At 32.1% G+C, this 11,938-nt stretch overlaps 1 protein-coding gene across 1 annotated transcript; it reads right to left on the reverse strand.

Moving 5' to 3' along the window:
* Positions 1–3,434: 3,434 nt before the first annotated feature.
* Positions 3,435–11,550, reverse strand: LOC140865328 (haloacid dehalogenase-like hydrolase domain-containing protein At4g39970). Its single transcript, XM_073269934.1, has 11 exons — positions 11,109–11,550; positions 10,911–11,004; positions 10,208–10,252; positions 10,011–10,061; positions 9,697–9,771; positions 6,951–6,984; positions 4,935–4,990; positions 4,768–4,827; positions 3,917–3,976; positions 3,740–3,786; positions 3,435–3,657 (listed from the first exon to the last, which is right to left on the reverse strand). Exons 1-11 carry the CDS (start codon positions 11,474–11,476, stop codon positions 3,609–3,611), a joined length of 939 nt encoding a protein of 312 aa, XP_073126035.1. The 5' UTR covers positions 11,477–11,550; the 3' UTR covers positions 3,435–3,608.
* Between the last annotated feature and the right edge of the window lie 388 nt (positions 11,551–11,938).

An 11,938-nucleotide genomic window follows, 5' to 3' on the forward strand; every position in this document is an offset into this window, starting at 1 on the left:
CATTCAGGGGCGGACCCACCATAGGGCAAAGGTGGGCCACGGCCCCCCCCAAAAATTTTGAAAATTTTTTTAGTATATATGTATATATTTTTTGAAAAGGTATTATATATTTACTTAGTCCCCAAAATCAGTGAATGGCCATTTGGCTTTATGGTAGACTAATGTGTTTTTTAAGCTTGATGACTTGGAGGTGCTAATGTTCGAATCTCGACTGTGCCATTTTTTCCTTTATTTTTATATTAAAATAAAATATATAAATTATTGTTTTCAATATATATAAAATAAAAATTTTCAAACTAATACAAATAAAAATAAATGATATATTCATTCAAATTAATAAAAATAGAAAGTGAAAACCCTGTTCTTCTAATTTTTTTCTTCTAAATTTCCTCTAAAATATATAAAATAAGAAATTTCAAACTAATAAAAATATAAATAAAATGAAAATTCATCGAGAAAAATGAAAATACATATGCTTTCATCTAAATTTATATATATAAAATAAAAAATTTCAAACTAATAAAAATAAAAATAAAAAAGGGATGTTCATTTTGAAAAGTGAAAAGTCATACTCTTCTAATTTATTTATTTTTTAATCAAGAGATTTGGAATGCATGCTTATTTGAATTATTGTTTTAGCATGTTATTTAGAAGTATAATATATATATATATATAATCCACAAATCATATATATTATAAAATTTATGCATTATAATACTTTATGCATGCTTATTTGAATTAATGTTATAGCATATTATTTTTAAGATCGAAACATGTTTTAAATACGTTATTATTTTGAGATTGTATATTTTATAATTTCGAGTTGCATGTAAGAAGAAGTTCATGTGTTTCTTTATATATTAGTATCATTTTGTTCAACGATATTTTAAATAAGTTGTGAGTCATATGATTTTTGACTCGTTGAATGAACTTAATTTTATGTGTGATATTTTATACCTGCGAACACAACGCATCATTTAAAAAATAAAAAATTATTCTGCATTCCATATTTTCATAATCATCAATCAAATATATGAGACATCGCGATTTTTATTTTTTTATTTATTGTAATCTTATTATTGAAAGTTATATATAAACATATAATAATTATTTTTATCATTGTGTATATTGACACTGCCCCTCCTAGTATAACATTCTAGATCCGCCCCTGTGATCATTCTTGTATCTGAACACTTTATCACAAAGTCGTCATTTAGCCAAATTCCAATGTTCTCAAAAGAAGATTTCGATGACTGAAAAATAAGAATGCAAGCACATCTCTCAGCCTTAGACGATGAGATGTGGTATGTCATAACTGATGGTCCCATTACCGGAAAAGTCTATGCTACCCCAAGGGCACTGCCCTTGGGGTGACGTGGCATAGTATGATTGGTTAAATCAATGGGCCCCACGTGGAGCCCACTAATTTTAACCAATCACGGATTGTCACGCCACCCCAAGGGCAGTGCCCTTGGGGTAGCATAGACTTTTCCCCCATTACCATCACTAAGGCCAATACCGCAGTTGCTTTGACTGAAGGAGCTCCTCAAATCGTTGAGAAATCGATAAATGAATTGATTACAGAAGACAAAAAGAAAGTAAATCTAGACAATGTGGCTAAAGATATCTTTTACAAAACACTCGACAAGAACACATTTAACAAAATCAAAATGTGTAGAACTGGAAAAGAGATTTTGGAAAAACTTATCCAGTTGTGTGAATGGAACGAGCAAACAAAGGAAACAAACTATCTGTACAACACAGAAGTTTGATAATATCATAATGAAGTCTGGTGAATCAATGTCAGAATTTGATGAAAGAGTTAGCAACATTGTCATAGAGCTCAACACTCGGTAAAACTTATCCAAACCGAGAAGTTATCTTGAAGGTGATTAGAGGACTTCCCAAGGAGTGGGATGTCAAGACAATGTCGATGAGGGAATTAAATGACTTAAACAAACTTGAAATTCATGATTTGTTTGCTGATTTTAAGGCATATGAGTTTGAATTGAAGGCAAGAGAGGAAGATCAGTCGACCCCGCGGTTGGCCAGAGCTCTGAACCACCAATTTCTGTTGAAAGAACAACAGAACAGTTGAGCAGTGATACTATGTCAATGTTCGTAAGGAAGTGGAGGAAATTTCTGAGAAAGAATCAAGGAGGGTTGTATAGGAGAAATTATCAGAATAAAGACTCAGTTGATGAGCCCAAGACATGTTTCAATTGTGGGAAAACTAGAAACTTTGAGATTCGCAAATGAATCTGCAAGATCTTGTAAATCCTCGATATTTAATCTTTTTAAAGTAGTAATCAGATAGTATTTTTCTCTTATACTGCTTTTATAAGATTAATCATCATTTCATCATCAGCTAAAGGTTTTTGTACCATTTTGGTTTTACCTTTCTGATGTAACAAAGGTTCGGTACCAGACGAGAATGATAATCTTCCTCATGTATTACCTTTTCTAGAACCATAGGTGTGTTCTAGATTTATGATTTTTGTTTGAAGATCCTTTAAGGTTCCAAGAATTTTTTCTTGTTTCTTAAAAATTTCTTCAATCCGTCGAGGTATTTCATAGAGCTGATTGCTGTAATATTGTATCGTCTTTTGAATTTCTCTAAGATCTTCGGAGAGTTTAGAGGAATCTGGTGTAATTTCTAGAAATTAAGAATTAGAAATCATATTTATTATTCTCTTCAGAGTGTATAAAAGAGCCAAGTCTTTTCAAGTTCTGTTGTAAAGAATCTATTTTAAATAGATTCACTTGTTTATGGGATTTCATATAAATGAAATCCTTCTGGTTCAAACTTTCGTTTGAATTCATGGTTTGTTGAAAATCTCTTGCTCAACAAATAAAAATATGATTTAATGAATAAAATAAAGTCTGAATAAAATTACCTAGGCTCTATGATATCGTTCTTTGAGCCATAGGAAAATATTAAAACAAAATTTTAATATAAGGGTAGTATAAAAAATTTTTAGTTTAGAGGACATATTATAGAAACATTTTGTTAAAAGAGAGACGTAATTGAGAACGAATAAAGTGTTAGTATATTTTTGAAAAAATAAGGAAACTATAGTAACGTGTTATATTATTATCCCTATAATTTCCATGTATAATTTACAGTAAAGGAAGGAGCAAAACGAAAAACCAACTTTCTGCTGTCTTACAAATATATCCATTAGGATTGATTTGTCTTAGTTACATATGTCGAAAAGCTTTATAATCGGTTTCATAGGGTGCAATTAGGTTCTGATCTTGAACTCTCCCGTGATAAAGTGGAATGTTTTGGCCTCGTCCTCTTCTCATATACTACTGTTTCTCATTATTAATAAAAGCATCACTTGCGCCGTCGTGGGAAAATGATCGACTAAAACAGTGCATCAAACAGAACGAGGTAAGAACAGCTGTGCACTTTGACAAACCCTGAATTTATTCAGGAAAGAATGAACTATATTTATCATAGTGGAAGCTTACTTTTACAGGATGTGATTCCCAAATCCCAACTTAATGTACATGAATAATCCCTCGATGAATAATATGTAAGGGAAGTTTATCAAAGTATGCTTTCTGTCGAATTACTTGCAGGTTGGTTTATAGCAGATTCTCTATTTTGCAGCAACAACATTTTTGAGCAATGCTTCCAAGTCTGTCAATCTGAACCAATAAAACGAAAACCGGGATATGATTTGTCAGTGACATTGAAAAATATTGTGTACTCGAGTGGTGAGATTTTTACCTGATATCGCTCAAGTCCGGGTAGATGGCTGCAGCCTCTTTAAAATCCTATTAAATGATTGACATGCAAATCAAAAAAATCTTATAAGAGACTTATATGCAAATCAAAGTGTCATGGTTATATACTATGGTGAACAGTTACGTGCTTCTGGCCTTGGAAAAAAAATGCAAGGTTTACCTGGTTAGCAGTGGATGGTGTGTAAGAAATCACGCACGACATTCCGGCTCCAGTGGCGGCCTGCAGCATGAATGTAGATCAGACATGCATCTCAGAGCGAGAATAAATAACTGATACAGCTATTTTATGTACTCGAAAGTCGAAATCATGGATTTTTTAATGTCTTAATCTGAATAAAATGTCAAGCTTCTCCAGGAAAAGAAAGCCAAAAGATTTCTCGGAGCCTTCAGAATTTGAAGCTCGTGATTTTAATTTGTTTTAACCATTCTTGTGCATTAGAAAGCATGAATTTCAAATTCTTTTCAGAGCCCCTCCTCGGAAACGGAGTATAAAGATTTTTCAAGAACTGTATGCTTTTTTCCATGGCTGGCTCAATGAGTAAAAGGATCGTGGGATATGATTTTAACTGTTTTATGAAAAATTTCAATACACCATCTCAAGCATTATATATAGGCAAAATTGAAATTTGGTCCGATAATTTTGTCAATTTATGATTTCGATCCTCTATGTTTTCAGATTTTCGTTTTAGTCCTGAATGTTCTAATTTTTACTCATGTTTATTCGAAAATGCTTATGTGTTATATACGTCAGTTCCACATCAGCGCTGAATTAGTGTTACATCAGCAACACATTGAAAAAAGGACTAAAATTGCACAAAAAAACAAAGATAGCGGACAAAAACTGAAATCTGAAATCATTGAAGATCGAATCGCAAAGTGACAAACATATCGGACCAAAAAACTATTTTTCCTTTTATATATTATACTTTAAAGTTCTCACAAAGCATATCTAAATTCATCATTGCAGTTACTTTAAAAAAGAAAAATAATTATAACAATTACAAGACTAACCTGCAGTCCAATGACACTGTCTTCTACTACCAAGCAATCTTTCCCCAAGACGTTCAACCTCTACGCAACATAAAAAGCTTCACTCAGGAAATGCAGAAACCAGAGGCGAACATAAAAAAAAAAATGAGTATACATGACAACAAATTAACAATGCCACACTAATTTACCTTTGCGGCTGTAATATAAATTGATGGATCGGGTTTCTTTTCCTTCACATCATCACCTATAGAACAGAAGTGATGAGATTGAGTGGAGGGAAATCATCCAATGGATAGCTCAAATATTTCAACACGCGCTTCACATGCCAAGGTCAGTTTTTCAGGAAAGAAATGGTGTTAGCATGTAAGCGAAAACAATCAAACAAAGTCAACACCAATATCGTTGGCAGAGAGCCATATTTACCCGTCTTTGACAGTTGCAGTTGTTATGGGAAAAGGTATATTTCAGAGTAAAACAAACAGAATCAAGCTACTAAAGAAGTCAATTAAATATTTTTATTGAAACATTCACATTTTTTCCCCCGAGAGTTATTACAGCTAGTTCTCCACCTACAGAATGAGGGCAGTGTCGAGGGATCTGTCAATTGTACTGATACTTTTGGGAGTGTTTGGGAGAGCTTCCAGGAAGCATATCTTGGATTATAGCTGAGTTGAAGTCCTTTCGGGTTTGTGAACACTGGTTCCTGCTTCAACTTCTGTAATTTTTAACCAAAAGCCAAAAGCAAGATTGAAACCTTTTTTCCCTGCTTCTGGCTTATTTATAATAGTTTAAAGTTACAATTTGACGTTTGTATCCTTGTAAAATTTATCAAATTCCACAATTGCTCTCGATTTTTGTAAATATTTTTGGAGATTTTTTATAACGTTGAATTTTATTTGTATGAGTTTTTAAGAGTTTCGTATAAAATTCCAATCATATTTTATTACATGCATTTATTTTTAAAAAATATTTTGCATTTTTTTATAATATGCATTTCCATAGTTTTTTTTTTTTTTTTTTTTTACATATTTTGTGCATTCATAAAAATTTTTTAATTTTTATTTATTAATCTTATATAAATATTCAAGCATTCATGTTGTAAATATAAGTTAATTTTGATACAAAATATAATATTGATTATATAAATACATTGTTGATGGTGTGGGTACCAAAACTAAGATAATTAAAAAAGATAAATGTTATATAGGTTAAAGATATTGTTTTCATTTTACTAAAAAATATGTTTGAAAGTAATGTTTTCTCCAAACTCTCAAACTTTAGCTTCTATTAGCTTTAGACTTTTATTTCCAAACACTTCCTACTTTACTTCTCACCCATTTCAAAATAATATCTAGAAAAATCACTTTAAAATAAGCAAAAGCTCTCTCAAACACTCTCTTGGTGAATGCCCCAAGTAATTCAGAATCAGCTTGTTTAAATCGACCAAACAACGATCACATCTCATGGTAATGGAATTTTGAATGGCACGACAAGTGATTTTAGCAATAAAAGGGCAGATAAAGTTACTATACTTGGTAAAATACCAGGTTGATTTGTTATTTTCAGGCAGAAGAACAAGGCTGCTACTTCAAGCAAAAAGGGTGATGATTGTGTGTGAATAATTATTTTGATCAACTGACATGATTCTATGACTTGTTACTCATCAAAGCTACAAGTAGCATAAAACCAAAGGAAAAAATGGTGTCAAATATAAATAGCAAGTCGAAATCAAAATCTGTTAGGAAACTAATAGATTGGGCTTAAATAATTTAGATGATGAAATTGTAATGGGCTCCAATGGTTTGGGTCTAGGGATTACTTAGGCCGAAGGGGTATATCGTGAAGAGTGGGGAAGAAGCTAAGCATTCAGCATATTTTTCGTTTGGAAACTGATTAGCTTAGCTAGGGAGCTACAGAGGCTGTACTCTGGGATTTTCTTTTGTTTGAATTCATATTTGTATGCATTTCTTTATTTTGTTTCTTATATTCAAATATGGGAATTGAGGATCATAACAAAATCACATCATACACAAAAAGATACCAGATTTAGAATGTGAACCAATTAATTAAGCACAAAAATATTAACCAAGCGAGGATGTTAAAATGCTCTTCGACCAATCTTATCAACATAATCATTGAGAAAAAGCTAATTATTTTGATGCGTACAATGGGCAGATAAAGAGAAAAGCATGAGTGAGACATACCTGCAAGGAAGCAATCAAGGCCCTGAAACCGCTCCTGCAAGAAGATAAGAACAGAACATCAATAAACCACTAATATGTGATGTAGAATATGGACATGCTGACAAGGAAATAACATAATACAAACATGGAAAATTTATTAGTATGCATATTCGTACATGTTAAACCACCAATAAAAACACTTAAATGCATTGAAAAGTTAACGCACCATTAAACCTATTAAACTCACTTGTATGATCACCACTTTAAATTTTAAAAATTATAGTCGTCAGTAATAAGTTCACTACAAATTTTTTTTTAAAAAAAATTGTTCTGTCAACATCCAAAATGCAAATCACCATTCAAGATACATAACATTATACAATAAAAGCTCTATCAACTACAACATCATCAGATTATGGGTACTGGATTACCAACATCATCAGCAAAAGTGATGGACAAAAATCTCATTGTTACCCTACAGTTTGAGAAGTCAACTCTCCCAGCTGTGTCCATGAAAGGTCAGTCTCAACCTATATCCATGCATAACTCTGTGGACACCTTTATTTTCGTTCAAATTATTAAGGAACACCACTCAGTGTATTTCATGTCCATATCGAAGTCTCCAGAACAAGGACCTTTTGGCGTGCGTGTTCATCATATGCTTGAAAATTACTTGAGAACTTCAAGAAAACGATCACGCCACAGTTAAACTAACTGCGAAGATGGTATATCTGTGCAGGCAAATCAAGATTTTACAGAAAGTTCTTCCATTGGATTCGAGCCTAAACTTAATAAAGGCTTCTAGTTCAAGTAACAAATTTACTGAACACTAGGAAGTGATAAATATAAGTGGAATGCTAAATACATCAATTGGGTTAATTGCATACACCACCCTAGTGAAATCCCAAGATTGCAAAAAAAAAAAAAACAAAAAAAACAAAGAAGAAGGCTCTATTAACTCACTGTATTTTCGAATCTTGAACACATACATCCCCATGTTTTCAAATTTGAGCATTAACCCCCTTGTCCGTATGTGTTCTCAAGGGTGTTTGTGCTCAAAATTTGAAAGCACGAGGAGTTAACAGCTATTGGGAATCTCAGCAATCTCGTGATTTCACGGGGGAACGTATGCAATTAGCCCTGCATTATTTTATCCACAATTTTGTCCATTTTATTTGACTAGAAAAGTGCAATTTTGATTAAAATAAATGAAAATGATGATTGCATATTTTACAATCAATGTCATGCAATCATTCATACGCCACTCACTTGAAAAAGAAAAAAAAACTTGTATGATTTTAATTTTTTCTCCTTAAAATGTTTGTAATCTACTCCGTTGTCATTGGCTGTCTAATTTCTCATTTTGGTAATGCATGGGGCATTCGATGTTACAAGGCGTTTTTTTCTCTCTTTCTTTGGCCTTTTGAGAGACACTCATGGTTGTTCCTCCAATGTTCTGGACATGATAATTACGTTTCACTATATATTTTAAACAGTTTGTGTAGTTTAAAAGAGAATTTATGATTATCTTGTTAGTTGTCCTACCACATTATAATACTGTGTTGAATCTCTATTATGTAAAAAAAACATATATTAATTATAGATGTGAATTTCCAATGATTGTTATATTGTCTCACTAGTTAATAAAAAATTAAGTTATATCTTCTCAATAATTTTAGTTTTGCTACTTCATTGTTATCTTTTTGCAATTCACAGTATTGACTAAAATCAGTTGTTTTAGTTTGAGCTCGCTATGATTCATTCTATATATTACTCAATTTTCTCATTGTTCGATACTCATTAACATTTATTATAATAGCTTAACAATGTACCCTAGTGCAGAAAATAAAATGGAATTTAGTTAAGAGTTTTTTGCGACAAACATCCCTGTGAATATTGAAAATACACACTTCTCAGCACTTCTCAGCTGTGAAAATTTAATAGGCATACAAACTCTTAACCTTTTATAAAATTTGCATGTTTTACCCTTCTCATGGTGATTTGATGCAGGCGCGTTTCCTGTGCATTGGGTAAGTATTTTCTCGACAATAGAAGTCATATAGTAGAAAAATGCCCCTACATTATTATAATAATCTTTAGATTTATTCAGATACTTCACCAATATCATAATACACCATTTTTCTTCACAAAATATTTATTAAACATTGTTCTCTTTATTATTATTATTATTATTATTATTATTATTATTATTATTACTATTATTATTATTAATATATTATTATTAATTAATTTGTTATTACTAATAATATTATTGATTGATTTTGATATATATTTTATTTCAAAAGGAAAAAAAATCTAAAAAGGGATTAAGTATCAAGTTGATGAAGTAAATATTTCAAATAAATATCTAAAAAAGGATAAATTCAAGTCGATTGTAATCCTCTCGTTTCTCATTTTTACGATATTTTAAATTTAAAAAAAAATCATAAATAAAACCCAATATTAAATTTAGGAGAAAAAAGAAAGAACATCAAACATAACAATGCTTTTTATAATCATTTTTAATCTAAACAAGACATCAATAGTTCACAATTCAATTCTCACTTTTATATATAGATAGATGGACTCAGCTAAGTCAGAGCATAAGAAATCAGCTCGTATACTCGATATCATTCAATTCTAGTCTAACGTAGCAAATCCTGGCCCATTTGTAAGTAGTTAAACAGCACTCTTTGTCTTTGAGGATAGCGAGAGCCGGCCAAGAACTAGCTAGTGTAGTAATGACAAGTAAAAATTAGAGAGTTACCATTCCGATGAGATTCTCTAAGCAAAGGATCACCGAACTTTTAGTCGCAGCAGAGCAAACAGCTACCTTTTTGCCCTGTAAAAGAAAGGGGGACACGGCAATGATTGAGATATGTTAACAACTAAACTCATCAAGACTCGAAAAAAATGCATCGTGTTAGACTCGATCGGTCCTCCGAACTTCATATTACAAAAGCAGCAAATTGAATAAAATATTGCTCACAGCTAAGTTAAACTTTTATAAGCAAGCAATCCAAACACGATTTCATGATTATAAGAACAGAAATAAATTGCATTTTAAGATAGAGATCTTACAGCAGCCTTTGCCTCATCCATCAACCTCAGAACTCCAGGTCTAGGCTCAACCTGATTCAAAAAATAGTATGATGCTCTTAATGAATTACTTGGAATTCCAGACCAATGAATGAAAGAAAATGATACTTCGTCGTATCAGTTCATTACGTTCATTTATCCATAAACAGAGCAAGATGCATTTACAAGTGTTCTCTTACAGTTCCAGATTTGATTATTTCTTTGTACCGCTCTGTCTTCCAGTCCTGTACCAGGCATTTCACAAAACAATAGCTATTAAAAGACAAAATATACTCCATTGATAACTTAATTACCTTAACAAAGATATTAAGAATCGAGATCCAGAAAAACAAAACAAAAAAAGCACGCTAAATAAGGATCATGAAGAAAAGGATAAATAACACCTAAGGTACTATTAGATATGAATGATAAAATAATCATTGATTGCATAATCCTCACTTTTGGTAAGTAATTGGAACCTTAAGGTTGTGCATGGATTAGTAGATTCAAGACGATGGATTTCAAATTCTTTGACTTGCTTGGATGGACAGAATTCAAGTGCATTTCAAATCCACTTCATATCAAATTATGTAACTTGAAAGTTATATAATTTCAACAGTAATCGAGATGGATTTCAAATACACCTAAGAAATCCATCTCTCGAATCTTCTCCAAATCAAATTCATTAATCTATATGCAACATAAAAGGATCTAAATTATACTCAAATGGAAAATTTTCAGTTCCACGAAACATTCAAACTTTCTAATTCCACTATCATGATTCATGGCTCAATAAATCCATGCCAAGTGCAGTCAAAATTGAAAATTCTGTCTTTGAGTTACTAAGCTTAACCTTAATCAAATTAAGCCCAGAACCCAAAAAAAAAGGGGGGGAAATGAAACCTGGAGAATGTCAATTAGCTTCGCTCTATCATCATCATTCTCCGGAGATGAATCAAAAACAGTAGAAGTTGGCCAACCGTGTTCCTTGAAATACCTTCAAGAAAGCGCATCAAAGTGGACGCATTTCAGCCCAAAGAAGAAAAGCTAGAATTTTGCAGATAAACCAATAATAAAAGAGAGGTGTAAAAGATAAGGGACCATCGCATTTTGGGTTTGCCGCCACCTATTAAATTCTGCAGCTCGTCGTAAAACTCAAGGCTCCAATTGAGCGGACCCGAGGAAGATGGAGATGGGCATCGAACATTAAAATGCGCAAAGGCGTCATTATAGGCCTGGCGGTGGAGGTGTTCGGATTCAAGTATAACACCGTCGCAATCGAAAATCAGAGCTTGGAGTGCACTAGATGAAGCTGAGGCGACGACTAAAAATGGTCTGCAGCTGGTGGGTTTTGAAGTGCCGGCGGCGGCGGCGTTGGCTTTGAAGAGGGAGGCGAGACGGGTTCTGGAGGAGAAAGCGAGAGGGGTGGAGAGGTTTGGAGGGAAGAGTAGCATGGAGGAAGAAGCCATAGATGGAAGAAGAAGATGAGTTTGTGGCGTTGGATTTGATACGTGTGGCTATCAGGCTATGTAGTATGTGCCATTGCCACACTACTACTATACTAGTGAGAAGGTGAGACGATTGAAACCAGTAGTATATATATAAAATGAAAATTAATATGTTTTATTTTAAAAAAAATTTAAAAAAAGTGAAGATATAACATTTTTAGTACTTATAATTACATATCAAAATCCTAAATATTTTTTTAAAAAATAATTTTAGTTCTTAAACTTTGAAAATTGCAACACAATTAGTCCTTATCATTTATTTATGGTTATAAATATACTTTTGGGACTAATTTATGATATTTATTAAATTATAGGGACCTAAAATAAATTTAAAAATCATGAAAAAATAAAAACCATAAATAATCACATATCTACCACATAAAGATACTTATTATTTTATATAATGTTATTATATGTAAATAA

Source organism: Henckelia pumila, chromosome 4, assembly GCF_033568475.1.
Source record: "Henckelia pumila isolate YLH828 chromosome 4, ASM3356847v2, whole genome shotgun sequence".
Lineage (NCBI taxonomy): Eukaryota > Viridiplantae > Streptophyta > Magnoliopsida > Lamiales > Gesneriaceae > Henckelia > Henckelia pumila.